The 25209-nt window shown below is 40.2% G+C and overlaps 1 protein-coding gene across 1 annotated transcript; it reads right to left on the bottom strand.

The window, feature by feature from the left end:
* Nucleotides 1-5058: 5058 nt before the first annotated feature.
* On the bottom strand, nt 5059-24932 carry LOC128736392 (protein starmaker). Its single transcript, XM_053830872.1, has 5 exons — nt 24427-24932; nt 14526-14954; nt 6388-7065; nt 5330-5476; nt 5059-5142 (listed from the first exon to the last, which is right to left on the bottom strand). Exons 1-5 carry the CDS (start codon nt 24469-24471, stop codon nt 5074-5076), a joined length of 1368 nt encoding a protein of 455 aa, XP_053686847.1. The 5' UTR covers nt 24472-24932; the 3' UTR covers nt 5059-5073.
* Nucleotides 24933-25209: the final 277 nt, after the last annotated feature.

The raw sequence follows: 25209 nt of genomic DNA on the forward strand, positions 1-25209 counted from the left end.
AGCATATTTATTATGAAATAACATATTTGAAGTGTTGTGTTACATAAATCTATTGATTCATTTTCAATAATGCTTTTTCTTTCAATTATAGACGTTTATTACGCCTTGCCTAACCAAAGGCGTTTAGAACATATTAAATCAGAAACAGACATGGAATGGTTTATTTGGAATGACTTCTTTTCAAGCATTGATAAAGTATATGTGCTTTCGGATAAAAAATTAAGAAATTCTTGTCGGTGACGTTTCTCTGAAAGGATAGAATCCTTGATGCGCAGAGTAACAGATGAACATGAGCATGGGAGAAGCCACTATTAGTTCAAGGTCTTGACCAGTTTATGTGAGTAGATTCAAAATGATTTAAATTTGATTATCACACGAACTTCCCGCTAATGTTGTTGCAAAAGGGCCAAAACGGGTTGAGCGTAGAAATACTCTCAGTAAGAGATACGCGGAAACTAAAGCCAACGATTTGGCATCAGTGTACAAAAACTGCCAGCACTTGCTGCGGAGCAAAATGCTGTAGCAGTGTGACTTGATTGATTTCAACATGATCTGCTTCTGTTTTGTTTACATCAATTTTGCACAATAGAGCGATATATCTTTCAACTTAACCAGTGTAAAATGCATTGCAAAGCTTTATACACACTGTGTCTGAGTATAATATTCAAGGTGCGTGACAACTGACAATAGCTTAAGTAGATTTCATAACTATTTCAATACTTGTTAATCAAACATTTAAGCAAACAGTGTGCGTGTTCGATTGGCTCCCTTTTGACAATTCTCGCTGCTCGATTGGCTCCCAAGATGGCTGCTTTCGCGTATCTCTCACCTCTGAGTATTTCTAGTTGAGCGGACTCACAAGCATGGAAATTGTGCGCATTCCGGGATTATAGAATCGCTTTCTAGCATTAGGATCTCTTTATGTAGGGGTACCTGGGGTAATAAGCACCGTCAAGGTAAAATGCATCCCCTTTGTTTCTAAGCCAAAACACAATTTAAAAATAAAAAAGTAATTCTGTCAGTTAAATCGATGTTTGCTATGGCTACTATGTGAAATTTGGCAGTTCTATCTAATAAGGAAACGCAAATAATAACAAAAATATGTTTTTTTATAAATAACCTGTAACTTTTTGCTTCACTTCACTAACATTTTTTAACTGCTCCGACCATATTAATCGCTGGTTAATGTTATACAGCACTCGTGCGCTAATTGCACGTCCTCTAGTCGCACCGTATTTTAATTGCACGTCCGCTAGTTGCACGATCGTGCAACTAAAAAGCAGTCAAACTACACGTGGTTGCTATAAACAAAAATGCAGCATTTCCGAATGCAAACTCTCTATCTCTGCAATACGTAGATACCTTACAAACAAATTCATGCAAATTTTGCTAAACTTTGGCTAATTGAACACATATTCATCAAGCTTTTAGTTCGTCGTGTTTTTCCCAAAATTTAGCGTACATCCCAACAAACATTTTTGTTGATTTGTGGCTTACTCAACCCTTGTATGGCTAATTACCAGGTAACAAGCGCTTGATGAGCTGTTATTCAACAAGAATGTTTATTGGGGTGTGAATGCATGTGAAGAGTTCTTTATAGTGATAACGCATCACGTTTCAGAATCAATATTGGGTACCATCGTGCAATTTTTTGTGTAAGTTCGGGGCAAAATGCATCCCGTTACTCGGGGCAAAATGCACCCTCAGCAAACATGCTTTATTTAATTTGCTTCTTTTTAAAAATGACACGCACTTACGTCCGAATATCTAACATGTTGTCAGGTAATGTTAACCAACTGCAGTCAGCACTGGAGGCTGTTAAATACTGTGTTTAAAAAATTATGCTAGTCGAGTATACGGCATTCCAAAGAAAACACGCCTCCAATAGTTCATCTTCCTTCCCTCGCTTATGAAAGGCATTTGGTAAAAACTAGAAATACTCAGAGGTGAGAGATACGCGGAAGCAGCCATCTTAGGAGCCAATCGAGCAGCGAGAATTGTCAAAAGGGAGCCAATCGAACACGCATACTGTTTGCTTATAGCGAATTCATAAATTAACCTGGCTCAGGTCGATTAGCACTCCGTTTTAATCGAAGTGCTGTCAAAGCGTTCATAAATTAACCGAGATTGCATTTCGGTTAAACTGACAGCATTCAGTTTGAAGCGCATGTTAAAACTGTCTAGCATTACGGTTTACGGGTCGATCTGTCAAACTGCCCGTATCGTTCGTAAATTTCGGGTTCGAGTTAGCACGAACCCAGGTTAATTTATGAATTCGCTATTAGTTAGTGATCCGAATCAATGTTAGCGCCCGGATAGGTTCTGGTGTCGATAATGTCTAAAAAGTGCCGACCATCTATCAGAACGTGGTCAATTTGTGATTCTGTCTGATTGGGTGATCTCCAGGTGTACCGATGACAGAGGTTATGCTGGAAGAAGCGTCCAGGGCTGTCCTGCACTCAGTGCACCTATTTTGCTAGTTAACTGTAACGCCTCATCCAAGTGAAATTTGAAAATTGGTGGTGCACCAGGAGCGGTCTCTGCGCACCACCCAGTGTGAACTGCGAGTGCGTCGTAAATACTTAAGACAGAGCAATTCTTAGTTCAGCAAACTTGTGGATAATACTTGACTCTATAAATGCCCCATACATAACATTTTCGAATTCTTCTTGATTGAGGTGTTACAGTTAAATAAGCAAAATAGGGGTACTGAGTGCAGGACAGACAGCCCTGGTACTACGTATGACCATGTTCTTGGAGACGGCGAAGTCGACAAGTCTTAGGCCGTTTTCGTTCGTTTGCGGGTATGCGCTAAACCGTCCAATCACCGGTTTGAATTCCTCCTCCTGACCAATCTGAGCATTACAGTCCCCGATGATAATTGTTATCATCGGTACTTCCGAGGTGAGGGCTGTGCACGTAAATTATGCTGATATTAAAGAATCGGCCCTTGATTCTTAATCTGCACATTCGGGGGCTGACCGGCCACCACCGGATTACCCGCTTCTGCCTCTCGCCCATCGCTATAAAAACTATGCCCAGCTCGTGTGTGTTGCCGCTGCTCTGGTAGCGCTACGATGTCGAACTTGCGGCTCTTCACTTCTTTAGAAAGCACGTGAGTACTTCCGAGGAAATTTAGAGATCGTCAGTTCCTTGTTCCTAATTTCCAATCGTTAGTCCGTTTTCGTCGCCTGGGTCTTTGCCGATTGTTCCGATTAGAGTTATTATTACTTACAGAGTCCATAGCTTTGATTTTTAGTGGTTCAGGCTTGCAAAGCCCGCAACCACCCTCACAGTTTCGCTGGAGGGCCAACGTAGCTCGAAGGAGCCCTCCTCCCCTGTCAGAATACGACCTGGGTTTCCACCGGGGTTGGTTACCAGATCCCCACCGAGGTTGCTCATATCCCGGCTGGTATCACGAGGAGGTAGGGGTAGGAGTTGCTGGGTAAGAAGCAGTTGACCACTGTGGGGTATATTTTATGCCCAGTGCGCAAGGCACCGATGGTACGCATTACCCAGCCAACGTGCACTTGCCGTATAGAGCTTTCTGACAGCTCAAGCACCCACACTAGCGAACACGAAATACGCGTGTATATACATGATAATTGCCTCATTTTCGGAAAGGGCTGATGCTTGTTTGCCTCATTTTCAAGCACCAATACAGACATAAATGGAAAGGTCTATTGGATCGAAAGGTGTTGCGGACTATTTTTGGCGGAGTACAAACGGAAAGCATAGGCGTGTGAACCACGAGTTGCAGGTACTACTTGGAGAGATTTCCATGGTACATCTGGCAAAAGTTAGGAGACTATGGTGGGCCGGCAACGTCGCAAGGATGCCGGACGACTGTGCAGTGAAATCCGTTCTCTTCAAGAACCTCACCGGCACCAGGAATAAACGGACCCAACGTGCCAAATGGCTCGAACAGGACGAAGCCGATTTGTGCGTGTGACGCTTAACGAATTGGCGACGAGTAGCTCAGGACCGGGTACAGTGCAGATGAGTTCTTGATAGGGCAATACCCACAGTGGCTCTATGCTATTAGAAGTCAAGAAGAAGACATCTATCAAAAAGTGGTTGATTTGTGGTGGTGGTCGCGTGATCTCCAGATGAATGTGAATGTTTTGACATTTCTTTTTTGGTAAAGATCTTCTAGGAAAACTGTTAGTAATTTTCTAAAAGAAACTCTATTGGCTGTAGCCTTTCTTTAAAAGTTTCAACATTTAACTGGTACGATAAAAATAAGTTAATCAATACAGGATACTTGGTTATATGAGACTTGCCAAATCCAACAATGCCCGCAAAATTCGGGGCATCTTGTCACTTTAATATACACTATTATTCTGTTTTCAAATGGATTTCAAACAGCACTGCTAGATTTACTTTTAGCAGAATACATGAAATCAACAGTTGCGATATTTCAATCGAAAGTCAAACGAACTGAACTAATTCACCGTTGGATCAGTCATCAAAAATGAATATGTTATTAATAGATTTTTTAATTTAAATCAGTTTTATTCGAAAACAAATTCAGTTCTTTACACTGTCCACTTTTTGTGATTTATTTTTAATAAGATGGTTTCGTGCGTTCATTTCTATGTTATTGCTTTGTGTGATCTTTTAAGCGAATTAAGCTCGAGTTCTGTTTCTATCTGCCAAATGGCAGAAGAATCACTAACTACCATGAATAATAACATTCTCCAGAGAGATCCTGAATCTAACACGGGTCAGCCATATCGAAGAAGTTGTTTGTTTTCTTACACATTTTTTTCATCTCCGCCAACCAGAGAAATGGATAGTAGTTTATGCTAAAGTCTATGTTACTTCCTAAATTCCGGTCTTAATAATGCTTTTGTTCAACTTAAAGTTACGTTGCCATTTTCTCTAATGGATACCAAATACAGATTCCGCGCGAAACTCAAAATTAGAACAGTCGCTTTGCAGCTCTTAAAGATTTTGGGATGAGGAGAAATCTCGATTTGAATGTCGTTGGAAATAGATAAAATTCATTTGAGAGTCGCTGTTTGGAATTCGGATGGTAAGCTTAGCATAGATGCGTCGATGATGGTCGATTTACTCTTCCTGTTCCAGTTCGGCAGCCATTGGGTCATCGCTGTCTGCAAGTTTTCCGGATTCTTCCTCCTGAAAATAGTTTGAAGATATCGATTATGGTTTGCGCTATATTTAAGCACAGGTGTTCCTGTGACGTCTAGTTTTTTTTTATTTTAGTTAAAAGAAATTTCAATAGAACTTTAGTTGTTAGAGAAGTTTTATTGATGTTTGGCAACATTCCATGCACATATTCCGAAGGCAATACAATGTCGCAAACCTCTTCAACTAGGTCCACATCCTCCGGGTCTGCTGGCTGTGCATCTTCTTCATCCTCTCGTTTGCCCATGGCTGCAGCCGCCTTCAACAGTTCCCTCTGTTCCGCGTCATCATCCGCGTCGGTTGCAGGCTCTTCACTATAATTTCCCTTTAAATTGGTATAGGATAACTCAATTACGCAATTTTTTTTTTCATTCATAGAATGATATTTTTCCTACATTAGCAAAATATCACACGACAACAAGCTCGACTTTTTATTATGGTAAGCGAAATATATTTAAGAGTGCTCTCGGTAAGATGAAACCACGCCGGTTGAGACGCGAGCAACGGCATTTTTTAAAATAAAAAAAAGAAATAAACTCATGCTTTCACATGTGAAAACAAGTCAATGCAAACATAAGCACGGTCGCGTTGATGAACATAGTCAGATGAGCGTAAAGCAGGATAATCGAATTAGAGAAAATGAGGAAAAAAAAAGTATAGCAAAAAATGTATACAGCAAGCACAGCTGAAATCATTTTACGAAAATGGCTGTTATATAATCACATATAATTGAACTAGATAATTGAGACTTATCGAAATAGGAAAGAGTAAAGAAGATAAGCGGACTATGGCCATGGCCCTGAGTGTGAAACAGTTCGTGTTGTGTTTGTATATATGCCACAGCCAGCCGGCCGGTTTGACCGTTATTGCATGAATGAATTTTATAGAAAGAAACGAAATTTTTGATGTTACCTAGTGGAAGTACAAGCGTTGTTTAATAAATACTACTCGTGATAGTGAGTACATCACATAGTGTAGGATTCAACTTTTTTTCTTTTCTTTGAAACATCTTTTTACAAAATACTGGATCGAACTTATTTCAACTACCATGAAAATTTGTTAACATAAATAATTGATATGCCTCAAACATCGAACTACTGCCGATTTATATATGTTTGGCATACCCTATTAATTTGCTAACAATTCTTCAATCAAAAGCTCAAAGCAAGAGATGTGTCAGCCATTTAGAGAAAGAGACGAACAGCGAATACAACATCCAATAGTATACCGTCAAACCTTCGGTTCCAGCGGTTCATCTTGAACACTTTCATCGTCAGACAGTTCCTTGTTTTGATTTGTGTCCTCTTGTTCGAATGAAAATTGCTCGGTTTCATTTTCGGTTTTTGTACTTAACACTTCTTTAACGGAATCTAGCTCGTCACTATCCGACGATTCGCCGCTTCCATGTTCATTTTCTGATATACCTTCATTTAACTGCCCAGTCTCGACTGTATTAGTTAAATCTTGATTACTTTCGATCTCACTTCCAGCCACTGAATCATCAGCCGTTTCTTCCAGTGACTGAAGTGGTTCACTTGTTCGCTCAAGTTGTTCTGGCTCATCGATTTCCATGTGATCCTGTGTTTCGACTCGAGCAACTTCATCCTTCACTTGATCTTCCGAAACTGCTTCTGCCTTGGAACTACTGTGCAGTTGTTGCATATCAGCTTCTGCAATTTTTGCTTCTGTTGCTTCTTGTTCTACGGCTTCATCAGGAGCAGGGATGCTATCCATCTTCTCATCGTTCGACTCCTCATCTTGTTCAGCATTCTTCTCTTCTATTGCAGCACTTTCATTGACTGCTGGGTCTTGATCGGGACCGTCTTCTGTTACTGATTCTTCGATAGGCTGTTTGTTTGCGTCACTTTCTTCGTCGCTTTTTTGATTGTTTTCCCCCTTCGATTCGATGTTATCCTTCATCCAATGATGATTTTTATATTTCGCGTTTGTGAGTAAGTGTGCCAAGGATGAATGGGTGTTGTATTTGAGGCCAAATCGTGGGTGAGCAGTGTTTTGGTTTTCATGGGAAGGAATCGTGTATTTTTTTGACAATGGAATGAAAAGACAAACATAACAATTAATAATGTTCTAAGGGAATCAATATATGGACAATGACGACAGATACATCGATTAGTCTGGTAATGGCTGGTTTGTGAGGGCGATCGGGTTAATAAAACAGCACACAAACAAAAATACAGCGCATTTGGTGTAATGATGTAATTCATCAGCACTTGAAATGTAAATTTTATTGTAAAATTTTTTGAATATATAATATGCAAGGTGTTACAATTTCTACGGTAGAGGTCGAAGGTACGCCAAGTAAATAAGCTTAAACAATTGGCCGTACATAGGAAGCAATAATATATTGTTAACTTAGAAGCTAATCACTAAGCTAGTGTTGGATTATGTTTCGCACAAAATTGGGATCTAGTTTTGTTTTGTGTCGATGCACTAATTTAACCGGAATAGTTTTTTATATACCAACTGTAAACAGGTTCTATTCTTGTTTATTTTGAAGGTTTTCTTGCATTTATTTCAACTTGCTTTGAACGTATAACGTATTACTGTAACATTTGAAAATGGAACATTAAATTAATTTTTTGCTAAACATAAAAAAAATTGGAATTAAATTCATCGACATAGGTATAAATTACTTAACCTCAATATGTGAAAAAAGATAATTCTCACTGCATCAAGGCGTTCGAAGAAGACATCCATGATGCTAAAGTTGCTTCTACCAGATCATGCCAACTTCCGTTATATTTAACGATCAGGAGGGGAAACTGGTTGCCGATAAATAAAAGGTAGCTAACTAGCCGTTGAGAGGAAAGAGGTACAGCCTTGGATCCACTAACCTTGGACGAGATGAAGACAAAAGTCAATGCACTGAAGGACGGCAAGACACCTGGGAAGGCTGTCATACCTGCCCAGCTTTTAAAAGTAGGCAACAAATAGCTATACTGTGCAATACATCGGAGCATACTAAGGGTAATGGCTAATAAAGGTCGAATTAAAAGTGCCAATGAGTGGGAGGAACTATTTACAAAAAAGGCCATCGTTTTGATTGCAGCAGTTATCGAGGCATAATTCTCACTCTGCGTTAAAAATTTTTCCCACATCCAGGGCAGGCGCTAGCCAATTTGTCGCTTTACGCAAATCCTATAAATCAAATGGCGCTTCCAGAACAAAGGAGATTCTGATACGGATAGATATTGCATTTATATAACAACGTCAAACCGTCCAGCTAGCTTCGAGTACGATGCTGGCCTATCAAGCTAGCCGTCGTTTGTTCGAATCTCGGCTGGGAGAGGTTGTTAGATTTAATAGGATCGTAGCGTAGTACTAGCCCCGCAATTGTCCTGTACTCTAATAGCTGGTAGCTAAGTCTGTTGTATAAAAATCAGAAGTACATCTAACAATTTAAAAAAAATGTTTCAATAAAATTGAAGACATTATCTGAAACAGAGTTAAAGCCTTCTACCTTAAATTTCAGAGTAGAGTCGTCGTCATCTGCTTTATATGAAAAAGTAAGTTTCATCTTGTGAGAAGCGGATTCAATCCTGGGAAATAAAAGACGTATCAAAATTATAGTTAAGCGCCATATCTCTTGCATATTTGTCGGTTTTTTGAAACCCACTATCAGCATGATAAACTTTCAAAAACAAAAATCTCCCAAAAATTTTTTAATTAATTCAATAGCGTCAATATAACTTTCTTAACACGCTTATCTGAGTGTTTCCATCGTTAAGTTTTGTTGCAAATAAGTTTCCATCAGAAAAATCAAGGCTGCAATTTTATAGCACTGCAACAGGGATTTTTTTTGGCGGAGTACAAACGAAAGCGGAGAATGGTGTAGGCGTGTGAACCATGAACTGCAAGCACTACTTGAAGATATTCCCATAGCACATCTGGCGCGAAAGTCGGGAGAGTACGGTGGGCCGGTCACGTCGCAAGAATGCCGAAAAACTATGCAGTGAAATCTACTCTCTTCAAGATGCAGCTCCATCGGCATTAGGAACAGAGTGTACAGAGACTGTAGATTACCGAGGCGCCGAGACACTCAAAATCCGCTAAATTTTGAAGTAAAACGGAGAGCACCATCATAAATAAAGGTAACTCTCCGCTTTCGTTCAAAATTTAGCGGTTTTTGAGTGTCTCGGCGACTCTGTAATCTAAAGTCTCCTCCTAAAAAGTAAGGGGTCCTAATTCATCATAGAAAAACTCATGCCTCCAAAAACACCCACATACCAAATATGGTTCCATTTGATTAATTAGTTTTCGAGTTATGAGGAAATTTGTATTTTATTTGTATGGGAGCCCCCCTCCTAAAGTGGGGAGGGGTCTCAATTCACCATAGAAAAAAATTTGTCTCCAAAAACAACCACATGTAAAATTTTATTCCATTTGCTTGATTAATTCTCGAGTAATGCAGAAATTTGTGATTCATTTGTAGAGGAGCCCCCCCCCCCTCTTAGTGGGAGGAGGGGCCTCTAACTATCACAAGAACCTTCCCTGACCCCAAAAACCCCTATATGCAAATTTTCACGCCGATCGGTTCAGTAGTTTTCGATTCAATAAGGAACATTCGGGCAGACAGATAGTACTTCATTTTTATAGGTATAGATTTGTATGGGATCCCCCCTCTAAGTAAGGGTAGGGATCTCTAACCATCATAAGAACCTTCTCTGGCACCAAAAACCCCTACATGCAAATTTTAGTTTTCGATTCTATAAGGAACATAGAGCAGACAGAAATCCATTTTTATAGGCATAGATTTGTATGGGATCCCCCCCCTCTTAATGGGGGGAGGGGTCTTTTGCCATCGAGAGAACCTTCCGTAGCCCCAAAAAACCCTACATGCAAATTTTCACGCTGATCGGTTCAGTAGTTTTCGATTCTAAAAGGAACATAGGGACAGACAGACAGACAGAAATCCTTTTTATAGATATAGATTTTCAAAATTTCATTGAATTGCGCTGAGAGTATAACATCGCAGAAAGTATTTATTGCCAGTATAAGTTCATTTGAACACAACAAACGCATCGTGAATCGGTTCTCGCAATAAAAATCTCAGACCATCCGCTTGTGAGTTGGCTGTCAAAGTGTAACAGATCCACGGCGGTGGCTGACGTTCTGAAACGAGTCAAAGAACATCTGATGACCGACAAATGGCAAGAGCTTCCAGAAAGCAGAGAAGAACGCTGGTTTGAGAAGTTTTAGGGCACAAATTGTAGCAGACCGTAACATGAAGCAAAGCCTGGAGGCTCTGGCAAATTTTACGAAAATTTGCTGCCGAATACGACTGCGGAAGACTGGAAAACGAAAAACAAGCCGAAGTTCCCGAAAAACTTCTTTGTTCGGAAAGCAATCTATAGCTGCGGACTGAAAAGTGATGCTATCGTAACTTCTACAACCATTGACCGAGAATTTTATTGAAATAAGCGCTTTAAAAAAGGGTTGCTGCCTTTTCTGGAGCAACAGGAGGATGAGTGCCTTTTCTGGTCCGGCTATGCAAACTAAAAGCTGCAATTTTTCTAATTCGGCCCAACAACGGTACACCGCCAATGACGTCAATATGGTTTTCAAGGAACGCTATCCGGAGCTAGGAGCGATTAGCTCACTGGTAACGGCGGACAATGATACCAGCCGTGAGATTCGGAGGCGTATTATCAGCGGAAATCGTGCTTACTATGGGCTGCACAAGCAATTGCGGTCAAGCAGACTAAGTCCCCGTACAAATTGCACCCTGTACAAGACGCTTATTAGACCGGTTGTTCTCTACGGGCATGAAACATGGACAATGCTCGAGGAGGACCTGCGTGTGCTCGGAGTTTTCGAACGACGAGTGCTAAGAACGATCTTCGGCGGCGTATAGGAGAACGGAGTATGGAGGCGGAGGATGAATCATGAACTCGCACAGCTCTTTGGCGAACCCAGTATCCAGAAGGTGGCTAAAGCTGAACCGATGCGATGGGCAGGGCATGTTGGCCTTTATAATACCAGATAACTACCCTGCAAGGATGGTGTTCGCCTCAAATCCGGTAGGAACACGACGACCAGGAGCGCAGCGAGCAAGATGGTTAGACCAGGTGGAGCCAGATCTGGCGGAGAGTACTCGGTGTCCGAGCAATTGGAGAGCGATAGCCCTCAACCGACTTACATGGAGAAACTTTGTTCAATAGGCTTTGTCTTAGAACGGCAAATCACCTAAGTAAGTAAGTAAGTAAAGGCGACGAAATAAGGACATGGAATGGATATTGGTACCTAGAACTGCTGATCGCTAAATTCCGTGGGTGGCGACAGGGTGCAGCTCGATTAGTTAGAACTTCGAAAGTTCGGCATCGTGGCACTGCAGGAGATATGTCGTAAAAGTGAGAAGGTGTGGAGGATCCGTGGTGGCAAAGCCCACATTTTCCAGAGCAGTAATGCGACTAACGAATGGGATTCGTAGTGATGGGCAGAATACAGCATCGCGTAATGGACTGGAAAGCGATCAACGAGAGGATGTGCATGCTGAGGATGAAAGGCCGTTTCTTTAACTACACTATCACAAACTTGCATTGTTCACACGAAGGTAGACTTGATGACGAGAATGAAGCATTCTATGCGCAGCTGAAGGCATTGTACGATAGCTGCTAGTCACGGGACATTAAGATCGTCATCGGAGTTTTGAACGCCCGGGCCCGCAGGGAAGCAATATATGGACCGTTAGCCGAACCCCCTAGCTTGCACACCGACACAAACGATAACGGCCAGCGATGCATTAACTTTGCCGCTTCCCGAAATTTGGTGATCAGAAGCGATTTCTTTCCCCGCAAAGATATCCACAAAGCCATCTGGAGATCGCCTGACCAACGAACCTCGAACCATATTGTCATCGATGGTCGGTTTTTCTCGAATATCACCAACGTACGCCCCCTATGGGGTGCAGACCATTACCTAGTGCGTTCTAAACTACCGACGATTTATACCTCGCGACAAAGCCGTTCTCCTCGGTTAAACATTCGCCCATAAGACAATCCGCGAGTTGCCAGACCCAGAAGCTACGCGCGCGTACTGGATGAAGCTCTTGGTTCCTCTGTGGAGCTAGATGTTTCGACTCTGGAAGACGAATGGAGTAGGGTACGCTCGGCCATCAATGAGGCAATTGGAAGTGGTTAATAAGTTCATATATATTACATGTCTAGTCACCGCCGACAATAGCACGCGTAAGAAGATTAAAGGACGCTTTCAAGCTGGAAGTCGAGCTTACTTTTCCCTCCGCAACACGCTTCGATCAAGGAACATACGTTGCCGCACAATGCTAACGATGTACAAAACGCTACCCAGAACAGTAGTCTTGAGGCCTTAACGTATTTGAGGCCTTAACGTATTTGAACGAAAGGTGTTGCGGTCTATTTTTGCTAGAGTACAAACGGATAGCGGAGAAGACGTAGGTGAACCACGAGCTGCAAGCACTACTTGGAGAGATTCTCATCGGAGCGAACGTTGGGAGACTACAGTGGGCCGGCCACGTCACAAGTTCTCTTTAAGAATCCCACCGGCACCAGGAATAGAGAAGCCCAACGAGCTAGATGGCTCGATTAGGTTGAAGCCAATTTACGTGTGTCGAGACGCTCAACGAGTTGGCGACAAGTACTCCAGTAACGAGTATAGTGGAGAGAAATTCTTGATATGACAAGACCTTCCGCGGCTCGAAGGTTATACTATGGGACCAAAAGGGTGTTGTATATTTTGACCTGCGTGATTCCTTTACGGGCGACCGATACAGGCTACAATTTACTCGTTTGAGTAGTAAAACAGTAGTAAAAACAGTCATAGAATGCGAAAAAACATTTTATCGCGTCTTTTCATTCGATGGGAGTATTACACCTCGAAACATGAATCATCTCAAAGTACGAAACTATTTTCCTATACGGAATTAGAACATGAGACAAGACAAAAAGTAGTACCTGGCAAGCGACGGACAATACTTTAATTATTCTGTTGATTAATCTTGACTGTCTTTTGACTTTTTGATTCTAAACTTTAGGAGAACGGATCGAAATAATTCGATTTTGGTATGCTACTTCCGTTGTAATAAAAAAAATATGGAAGGACATGTTACTGCAACATTCGGGTTTGATGAAGCAACAGTAAAATTTGCAAATAAAAAAATATTCAAATATCGTCGGCTAGCAATGGACCCTAGAGTTGCAAGATTTATGAGATTAGAGAAGGTCCCAAAGATGGTTCCGGTAGTGCTTTTTCCACAGTTGTTAGTTCTGAAAATATTGCTGGAAGACATAAAGATAAATCGTAAGCTAGATGCGTTGCAGAAATCATTGATACTCAGCACGTGTGTAATTCCGTGTGTCAGTTCCTGAGTCAAGACGATAGATATATTCCGGATGATGGATGGTGAGGTGTTTTGCGTTTTTATAAACGTGCGGATCCACCGAGCCTTATTCCCCATTCTTTGGCAACCCACGGGATAGATGAAATTTCACAACTATGTCGCGACTGCATTGATTGATAAAAAAGTGCAACCTAAACTGGTTGCCTTTGATGTCTCCAAAACAACTATGCGTCTCAAGTTCAAGAAATCTACGGCGATAAGTTCTTTTCCTAAACCGTCATACAAAGCGGTAGGGTGATATGCGCCAATTTGTATCACGATGTTATAAACGGCTTTTTTCAACATTGCGGCATGGGACAGCATATTAATGTTATTAGAAGCCAAACTCGTTTGGTATTACTATACTAATAGCGTAGCAGATTGCAGCAACATTATCGATGTTAAAATTTTGTTCTCGGAACGAAAGTGTTAAAAATAAAAAAAACAAAAATAAGCTATAAGTTTTATTTTATTATTTTGTCGAATTTCACTTGTATAATAATAGGTACTAAATGCTGGTTAGTAATAATTGTTACAAGGCCAATCTAATCAAATTTTTTTCTTCAATTCTCGATACAATATACTATATTATCAATTCAACTGTAATAATATGCACTGATTAGTTTGTTATTTGTAGCGTGTTTTAGACAATACGAGGAAGCATTTTTAGAGAAAAAAAAACAAACATGCACTTAGCATTGCTTCTCTGTCTCTTCCTGACAGTAATTGCTTGCAGCAAACACAGAAGAAACAAAAGTCAAACATCAACAATAGAAATCATTGACAAAAACTGTAACTTTAACCGATTAATTTCATATTTGCTGCTGGCGACGGGCCAGGGCTTAACATTATACGTTTCGCAACGGGAGCGATTTTAGGCCACGCGAGTGAGGTACAGTAACGAAATTAAACATCGAACTCAAAGCAAACAGGAAAAAAAATAGAAACCAAGAACGGAAACAGAATTCTCCCGCTGTTACCGTCAAACAACTCAAACCTCATTCGCTCCCTCTTCAGTCTTATTTTCTTTGTTTTCGTCATCATCATCTGCCGTGGCCTCCGTCGCCGTCACCTGGCTCTGGTCCTGTTCGTCGCCGGTGCCGTTTTTCTGCTGATCTTCGCTCACCTCAGTAGTGCTGTCCGCTGGCGGTTTGGGTGCTTCAAGCTTGAGAAATACCTCCAGATTGTCCACCTCGTTGGCCAAATCAAAATCGTCATAATCGCCGCAGTATTCCGCATCGTTGAACAGCTGAGGAGGCAGTGGATGTCTTGGGTTCTGATCGCTGATGGTCGCACCATTGTGTTCTGAGTTTTTCTGCATAAAGTCCTTCTCTGCCTCCTGGCCCGGTTCGGTGATGTCGATTACGTTGTAGGAAATGTGCTTGCTGTCGAGGATCATTGTAACTCTCTGTTGGCGTTTTTTCACCTAGAAGAGAGAGAAAAAAAAGCCGAACATATTTGCTGTTAATTCGTGGTGATAAATTTAAATTAATTTATGGCTTTTACTACAGCTAAGTTACGCGCATTGAATAGCGGATTTGACGAAAGATCGAAAGTCGTCACCAAGGGACAGACACAACACGACGTTCCGTAGTACCTCACATACATTCGGCGCTAACATGCTTGGCAAGCGTATAATGACTTCATGCGTCCTTTTTTCAATATTCCCGACTGCCGAAAACAAAGAAAGCAGGTTTTAAACATGTAATCAGTCGGCAGAAATTCTTCAAATATTTTGCTTCGGTATGCCCTTCGCAAGAACCTATCAATAATCCTTTAGTTTATTATCAAACACATCCAAGGCGAATGAACGCCTTGCGTTTAAAAAGTCTTAATAAACCAATAACAACAACAACAACTCTCGATTTATAATGCCATCATTGCTTATCTGTGGGGGTATAGTCAATGTCACCTTCCGCAGTTTTTAATCAGAGATAATCAATTGCAGATACAGTAATACAAGCTCGAATTCGTACACCAACATGAGATTTCGTCTTTCTACATTTGAAAGTTTAACAGAAATTTTAGGGACATGCTATTTAGATAAAATCATAGTGTCAAATATTAATATTAAGGTATGATATCTGGGGTGACATTGCGATTCGCGTTTCGAGTGATTTTGGTTCGTTTCGACCACGTTAAATAAATGGACGAAACGAACCAAAATCACTCGAAACGAGAATCGCAAAGTCACCCCTGGTTTTGGAAAAATGGTTTTCATTTATCAGAAAAAAATATATAAATTAGCGCATAAAAAAATCCACTCAAATTCAGGATTCGAATTAACAGTTTTGATTTCGCAGATGTAACTTAATTTCAAGGATTAGTATTTAGTACGATATCCTTTGCTTATTGCAACTGCCTATAGTCGCTTTGGAATGATGTCTATGAATTTTTTCGTGTATTCAGTGGGAATTTTATCCCATTCGTCCATCAAGTGCTTTCTAAGATCATTTTTGTATTCCCCAAGGTTTCCAATGGGATTGAGGTCTGGAGATTGTGGTGGAGTATCAATAACTTTTGACCAGTTGTAAAGTAACCATGTGCGTATCTTAAGTGCTTTGTGCTTTGGGTCATTTTCTTGATAAAACTTGAAGTTTTGACTAAATCCCATTTTGTTGGCACTTAGCTTCAAATTTTGCTTAAAAATGTCCAAATAGACATTTTGATCCATAATGCCATCGATGAAGACTAAACTGCCAACACCTTTAGCATAGATCAACCTCCTTACCATCACTTCACACTCGCCGTGTTTAACCGTTGCTTTTAGATTTTTCACATTTAGTTCTTCATTAGACTTTCTCCATACAAAACGACGATCATCTGAGCCATCTGAGCCAAACATCTTCCCAGTAAGATATTATTTTTGTAGATGAGTCCAAATTTAACATCTTTGGCTCAGATGACTTATGAGATAGGCCATGTCTAGAGTTTTCTAGGAAAATGGGACATCTAAGATTTTTATATATTGTTTTCATTCATAAGTGGATTAGCTATGTTTGGGACCTTTCAACCGATTTGGTACGATGATTTTTTAAAATGCTCACAAGTAAACGTAAACAAATCGAAGGAAAATGATCATTTCAGACTGATTTGCAAGTTTGCGCCTACAACGAAAAAATCTTTACATCTTTCATAACATTTTCATTCGGAGCAAAAAAAATGTTTACAACTCAGGTATAACTGCGAATAACTGTATTATACACAGATTCCTTAACGCCAACGGAATATTTTCTCTCCAATGCGATTGCTCTACCACTGTGCTGCGGGAGAAAATCAGTGAGCACGATCACCAGCGTTCGTCCTTCGTCCACGCACACAAACGAACGAACGAACGGAAGTAGGAGGTGCAAGAAGACATTCTCAAAGACGGCGAAGAAAAATATAGCTCTTTGTTGCCCCATTTTTACGGACTTGATCCAAGATCTTTGCCAAGGTTAACATTAAATTTGCCATTCACGTGGCGGATGACAGCTATATAGAGCTGCCATGCCATGTGTACGCTCACTGTTGGGGAGCGGGATGGGAGGAACGATCAAGGTAAAGCTGCCTGCATCTGTTGGCGGAGCGTTTCTCCTCCTGTTGATTTGCTCACCTGCTCGTAGCGTGCGGGATTGGTTTTTGGCAAAAGTAGCTAAACAAAATGTTTACTAATATCGGATAGGTAGTAGTCTAGTAGTAGTATATTTTCTGAATCTCTAGCTACCCGATTGCGGTCATTCACATCCGATCAAAAGTGATAAGCACATACACATCTGAAGCTAAACGCATTTTGATTCTGTCTGTGCATTAATTGAAATAATTTCTACTCGCCAGTTTTGGTTACGAAATACTACAGTGGATGCATCGATTGTTGACTTAATAATTTTCATTTCATTAGTGGATATTAATGACAGTCGAAATAAATTCATTCAAGGAAGGAAACAAAAAATATTCTACGTTAGCGAGGTGGTCCAACGAAAGATTGAAAATAAATGCAATTCCCTTCTCATCTCAAGTCCATTACCGATTACGACAAGAAGCTAGACGGAGAATTTCATCATGTACACATTCACTTTCACTGTGCTGACACCGCACAGTAGATTCAAATGAATTGCGAAAGATGTATGGTGAATTACAATGAGTTGTTGGCTTGTTTATAAATAATTCTCAAGCATGTCGTCGTTAACGCGATTCGTTTTCACTGTTTTCACGAACCGAAATACACAAGCAATTAGTTAGTACATTCTGACGGGAAATAAAAATCTGTCTGTGGGCTTAGAGCAAAAATTACCCCAAATATATAAAGTACAGTGATAATGGCCGCGATAAATATGGACGACTTTGAACTGATTCACTCACTGAAATATGTGTTTAACCGGTTTTGTGCATCTTAATCAAAAATAAATTATTTTCTGCAACGATAATTGAACAGATGGTGTTTGATCAACCCGATTGCGTAAAGTATATCTTCACAAAAATACAGTAGGAAAACTAATTTCACCAGTTTAAAAAAATAAAGCTTATAAACCAATTTCCCAACGTCCTCTTCTCTCGATTCTAGGGAAGGCCAGTTTTGAGGTATCAACTTGGACCCAAGGAAACAAAGAAAAATTGGGGAAAAATCTAATCGCCCTGTTTTTGCTCAAAGTTTAGATGTTATATAAAACAAAATTACAGCCTTGAGAACATAACAGATCAAACTAGTAACTTTGCCCTTCGGAATGCGGGGGCGAAGTGGGCGAAAGCGGGCAATTCGGTGATCTGTGCGGTACAGTACGAGCAGGGTTCACCAATGCTGTTCGATAACCATTTTCGTCGGATGGAGGCGTTTGAGAAAAAGCTGCGAAACGATCTTTACCTCGAAGCGAAAATGAAGGAACAAATTGCGGAAAACCTCAAGAAGGGATATGCCCATCGTATTACTCCTGAAGAGCTAGTGTCGACGGAACCTTGGCGAGTGTGAAACTTACCGCTTAGAGCAGTAATCAACCCCCGAAAACCAGGAAAGGTCAGCCTGATCTGGGATGCAGCGACTCGAGTCGAAGGCGTATCATTCAACGACATGATGCTAAAAAGACCAGACATGTTGGCATCCCTGGCGGCCGTATTGTTACTTTTGCGACAAAAGTAAGTAGCATTCAGTGCCGACATAAGGGAGATGTTTCACCAGTACTTGGTTCGGCAGCATGACAAGCAGGTGCAAAGGTTAATCTTCTGAGAAATTCCAGTACAGTTGCCGCGCCACAAGTTTTCATGATGGGCGTAGTAACGTTCGGCGCAGCTTGTTCTTCCTGTATCGCTCAGTATTTGAAAAACAAGAGCACCGAAAACCACACTAAACAGTTTCCTGAGGCTGCAAAGGCTATAATAGAAAACCACTAAGTGGACTACATCGGTAGTACGGATACAGTCGACGAAGCGGTGGAGTTCATAAAGTTCTTTTCTTCTAGAGTTCTTTGGTTGGTTTGGGAATTCGAAACTTCGTGTAGAATTCAGCCGAAACGCTGAGGCGCCTCGGAGAGAGCGGTATAAAGTCCAAGAGAAGTCATTGAATCTAGAAGCATCCGCCTTCTATTCGAACGAGTATCCGTTAGGATTGGTTGCACACTTCTCCGTTCATGCTACTTTTCTGGTACTCACCAAGATTGGCAGATACACGTCTTTGTAGACGCCAGTGAAAACGCGTACGCTTGTATCGCGTACTTCCGTAGCCGTAGTAATGGAGCATTTCAGTGTACGTTAATAGCAGCGAAGACAAAGGTAGCACCGCTGAAACCACTATAAATACCGCGGTTAGAGCACAAGCGGCGCTGATTGGAGCTCGTCTACTGGAAAACATTCAACGAATAGTCAATCCCATCGTAGCCAGGTTTCTCCTTGACCGTCCTCGCGTGACTAAAATCCCAGACACAAGGTTACCACCAGGCTTGAGAGTTTGTGGGCTTTCGAGTGGGAGAGATCCTATCGTAGGTCCACTGCCTGAAATTAGCAGCCTGCATAAGGTCATTTACGCACGCGGGGTTTGAATTACTTTCGCCCAGTTTGCTTGAAGTTCTGGGTCCATGAATACTTGCCAACGTTAACACGACGCACCAAATGGTTTAAACCCGTGAAACCTGGGGACCTAGTTATCGTAGTTGACAAAGGAAGTGGTGGTGAACACACTAAGAGGAACTTTCGATCGACCGGCAATCAAACTAGCACTGCTAGACGTTCAGGGGACACCAAGAGAACCAGAGATGAAGGTCTCAGGCATACCGAAACTACACGGGCGGGGGGATGTTGATGCACCCACTGTGTAGGCGACATAAGTGAGTACCGGTTTCGCCCTTTCGCAAAGTCGGTCGCGACTGTCAGTCTGACAGCGCTGCTCGTCTCCAAGGAAGGGGTAAACAAGGAAGGAAAGAAAGTTTCACAGAAGAAAAGTGAAAAGTCATTCTGCGTGTTTTAGGCCCGGCAATTGTTTTGTTCTCTAACAGCTGACTGCGAAGTCTGTCGTAAAAAATAGAAGGTCAAGTTTCGGAATGTAGCACCTAGGCTTTGCTTTTTTTGAGATGGCTAAATTGCAGACTAGCAGAACTTTTTCCTGATCTTCGTGTCGACGAACAAAATGTTTTCACGCGTCTCCAATTAATTCACTCTAATCTTGATTCCAATGAGCTATTACCATCAGAGCCGTGCCATTCCTGTACTCAATCCCGATAATGCGGGTATCCAACTTAATCTCCCAGACCAATGCCATTTTGGTACTGCTTGTTTGCTCTCTAAAGTTTTTTTGTCCGTAGCAATGATTACCCCCCAATAACATTTTTTACATGAAGCCTGCAATTCCAGCTATTTCCCTTATCGTGCGCTTCAGCTTTAGCTAATACTGAGAAAGATACTCATCCATGCGCTTATACTATTAAGGAGTTATATACAGTTAGGAGGCTTAAAAAGTGGATTTTCAAGAATTTTTCTAGAGAAAACCCTTTAACTGATTAAAACGAAAATTTGTATACATCTTATAGTAGCTTTTGGCTGTTTTTAATATATATTTTGTTTTTGATAAATGTTATTTAAATAGTTGCTATAGTTAATCTCCTGGATCTCTTCTAAAATAAAGCATCTTGCAGTGAGCACGATATCTTTGAACTGAATCATCGGATATCGAAAAACCAAAAAGGAATCGATGATAAAATATATTATCTATAGATTGATCGAAGGATTTAGCAATATAATCATTTTTCACGAAATGGCGGCTTTATAAACATAAAAAATAGATTTTTGGCATAAGCTTTGCTCTAAAATTGTTCATAAAATGAGAATTATTGATCGGTGAGGAAAAACCTTCGATTAATCCGTAGAATATATCCTTAGAACACCTGTGTCAAAATTCGAAGTGATTCGGCTCAGCCGTTTTCGAGAAATCTTGCTTTCGCGTTACTTCTTCAATCGCTCTGACACGTCCCGTCGTTACAAATATGCGTATAACTTCGTTAATATTTGACGGATTAGCATAAAATTTTCTGTGTGCATACTTAAATATATGTACACTACAATCATGAAATAAACAGGAAATCGATTTTTCGAAAATTCTAACTGTATGTAACCCCTTAAAACGTACGCGGATTACGGATTAAGGCAGATTCATTCTTTCTGGCTGGGTGAATTACGATTACGATTACTGTTCATCGTACTGACTATAAGGTCCTAAACACTTTTATCCATTACAATACTCTCGCGCTTGGTTTCTCCTGATGAAAAATACTTAGTCTTTGATGTATTCACCATCAATCCAACGTTTTTTGCTTCACGCTTCAACTTGTTGTAAAGTTTAGTAACCCTTTAGCAATACCGTCGCTTTATCGAAGTCCACTGGGTGTTTCAAATGAGCACCAGATATCCTCACACAGCATTGTAGACCATCCATTGTAGCTTCAACCTGTGTTGTCACTTTTTTGTAGCACTTCACAATCGATAGTATCATAAGCAGCTTTAAAATCGATTAATAGGTCGTGCGCCAGGGGATACGGGGCACTTTCGGGTGGACAATCGCAATATAAAGATTTAGTTGCCAATAGAGAAACCTTGGTAGTTCCCAATTTGCTACTTGACTCGTTCCCTCTTTATGTCTTTTGTGATCATTATAGTGTTACTTCCACCACAACTCAAGTTCATCTGTCAAGTTTCCATCATCTTTATCTAGGTGCCATTTCATCCAGACAAAAGCCGTCTAAGTTTGCTTATTCCATTTCTGGCTAACCTTCAAACCTCACTAGAAGGATACCCTGACAAAAGCTAACGGAAAAGTTGCCTTTATCTTTAAAATATCCCAAGACTTTTGTGTGTTTGCGACTTCTATACAGTTCGTTATTCCGCTCAGTCTTTCAATAGATACGAACAAGGGCGACCATAGGCGTATCAATGCGTAGTAATTAAGGGATTACCGCAAAATTATTATTTATTTATTTGACGTAGGACTACGTCTTATTTTAAAGTAGACGGTTTATCACTGCAAATTCTGTTACGTGCTAACGTAAAGACCGACAAATCTACATTTAGGACGTATGGACCAACACATCAACTAATTAAAGCAAAATTATTCTGCTTTAGACTTTCAAACTGCCAATAGCTCTTAAATAAAATGTGGGACTTAATTTTTTTGATCGAAGAAAAAAAATGAGAAAATAAAGACGATTTTAAAACGTTCAAAAAATTTATTTAATATGAATTATGGTCCCAAAAGTGATGTGAGATTGTAGAAAATGTGTTTTATAAGATCAGAAGAAAATTTTGACACGGAATAGGGATTCCAGGTGTTTGTTGTAATGTTGGTCAACGGAATATTTTGCTTCTGCTGTAAAGACAATCGACGTTGTTCCTTTGTCATACGAAAAAAGGAGGAAAATTTGGCTGCTAGAAATTCTTTAATAAAAAAAAAGTATTTTATACTAATTTTACTGTCAAAAATGTGGATATTTGTAACAATTTTTATTGGATAGAACGTGCATAGGCAATTACATCGAAGCATCACCAGGCCATTTTGAAATTTTTCATTTCGAATAAATCATTGAGCGCCAATCTTCAAAAATTGTCTTCAAATTATCTTCACAAAGCCGTACGAGAGTGGAGAAAAACTGTGCGTATGAAAACAAAATTGTTAATGCTAGACTATAGTTTAGAATGCAACAAAAACCCTTTCACGTTATTGAGAAAAAAAATGAGTCAAAATACATGCCGTTAAAAGTCTTATGCTTCATTAAACAATAGTCAATTAATTTCTTTTCGCTTTTGAAAATTTAATTGAAAATTTTTGGGCAATTCTCCATTGTTTAGGTAAAATATAATATTATTTTCAAGCTATTTACTCTTTTTACGCTATTTGGCTTTTTAGCTCCATGTACATAAGCCAAAGTTGTGAGAAACAAACTCTAGAACAGTACTACGTTAACTATGCGGTCGTGTCTATAATACAACCCTTCTTTATTTCTTGGTAGTAAGGTCTACGTTTTTCTTATTTAATTAAAACCCTTCTTATTCGTGTATACACAATCGGAAAAGCTCTATGAATATAGTATGTAATACAATAACAGTAGCACTGGCAAACAAAATTGCTTCCGATTGAATTGTTGTAAACAACGGCCGCTATCAGTTTTCGGCAATGAAGGTAATAACTGTTTCATGCACTACCACACTTCACAGTTAGGCATATACCCATAAACGGCTCAATCGTTTAATGCACGGCCAGACATAGCAGACACCGCATTGAATATCATAGGTATCAAAGAACGGAACACAAACCGGAAGCAGATGCATCAAACCCCATTTGTGGATGCGACAAAACCTGTCGATTTATTAGCTGGTATAATAGCAGGTACCACGGATGCGACAAAAAATTCTAATAGGCACCGTATATATAGCAACTGCGTCGATACCGGTACCTACTTTTTTAGTATTAGTATCTTTCGATTATCAATTGTAAGTACGCGTACGCTATCACGCAATGAGTCACAATCTAGTTCCATTTAATTGCAAGGTCTTCGTAATCGATGTGCATTGTCGGCAAATGATGTGGGTAATTGAAACCAATGTCACGTAGCACTCACTTATAATTTTCTACACTTTTAAAGTACAATAAAATTACTCGTTGAAGTGTAATTAAATTCTGCACAACTTTATAATTGTAAAGGAACCATATCCAATGCAGACTCAACCCTAACAGTTTAGACACGGCATTCGAAAATTGCGCTTGAAGAAAAAATCTCCTATGTATCGCGTAGAGCATAAAGTTAGTTTGCTTTTCGCTTTATATTCGCTTATCGCAATTTATCTTCAGTTTTTTTTCTTCAACACCCAATACAAGTTTCGTTCTTCCCGGTTCATCATAATGTTGTTCGTACAGAGCTCTGATGGGCAAATGACTCGAAAATAGAATCATTTGTTTCGCTTTACCAAGCCCACTCTTTATATTTTCCTGAATCATATTTGATTTCGAAACTGATCTCCCCGTTTCCTGCCTTCCATTGGGGAAGGGGTAGCAGTAGCAGAACTACATATGTATAAGCTTAATCGTCATAGGTATGTACCTACATCAATGACATCATCCGAAATGATTCCCCCTCCGCTATTTCCCGTTTGATGAACCACCACCGACTGATCGATAATTCGATATCATTGGTCGTTTTTTAATCATTAATATTAATCACAGTTTTCCAATTGGCAAAACTATTGCTCTATTTCGCATCAGATTTTGGCCCATCCCTGTTAAAGAGTGTATGCTGGATTGAGTTGATTCATTCCTTATTTAGTAAACGAAATTAAAGATAACTGTACAGTTTGCTCCATCCACTTTGCTAAATGTTTGCGCGGTCCCGGACTGATGGCGCATTCGCTGAAGCGTATACTCAAGCTATAATAATTTGCTTCATATTTACCTCCTTGCTTCCAGACATTCCACTGATATACACTTTGATAACCATTTTGAGGAACTTTTCCGCTGGTACTACTGGTCGAAACAGCTAGCTGCTCTCGCTTGACTTGTTTCCTTTTTTTACTTAGTGCTGATTGCTCTTCTTTTTCACACACGACGGATCACAGTTTTCGGCAGCAGAGAAAAATAATTTTCCACACACTACGACGGCACTTATTTCTGCTACGGCTACTGTTTCACTTCTTCCAACACAAAGAAATTTTTTATCGGCAAAGTAGCAAGCAGAATTTAAAAAATACAACTATTTCTTGCACCAAATGATCACACTGGCACCGCAGCTGCTAACTTCGAACGGACAGAAGGGACAAAACTACACAATGCCAACAAATTCCGTCTGGCAATTTCACTTTTTACCCTTTTTATCTATTAATTCCAATAAAGGCGGTGCTGTTGGTGCAATTTCAAAAATACTTCTTTTACTACCACTCCTAAAAACACTTCTCTGGCTTTGCGCTGATGATGGCTGACTGACTGACGAATCCGACTTTAAAGATGACCGAGAGACTGTTCGCAACATATGTATTATGTCGTGATCGTAACAATTTGACATACTATTGAAACCGATCTAAAGCCATAGACTGCTGTCAACTTAAGAAAGACTAAACTTTGCTGCATACAACTCACGGTCCTGCTAGGCAACCATGTTTTTGCAGTCAACATCTAACCACTTGCGTAAATGAAACAGCATGACACCGCTATACGTTCTGTTCGTTTCACTCTGCATAGC

This window comes from Sabethes cyaneus, chromosome 2 (genome assembly GCF_943734655.1).
Source record: "Sabethes cyaneus chromosome 2, idSabCyanKW18_F2, whole genome shotgun sequence".
Lineage (NCBI taxonomy): Eukaryota > Metazoa > Arthropoda > Insecta > Diptera > Culicidae > Sabethes > Sabethes cyaneus.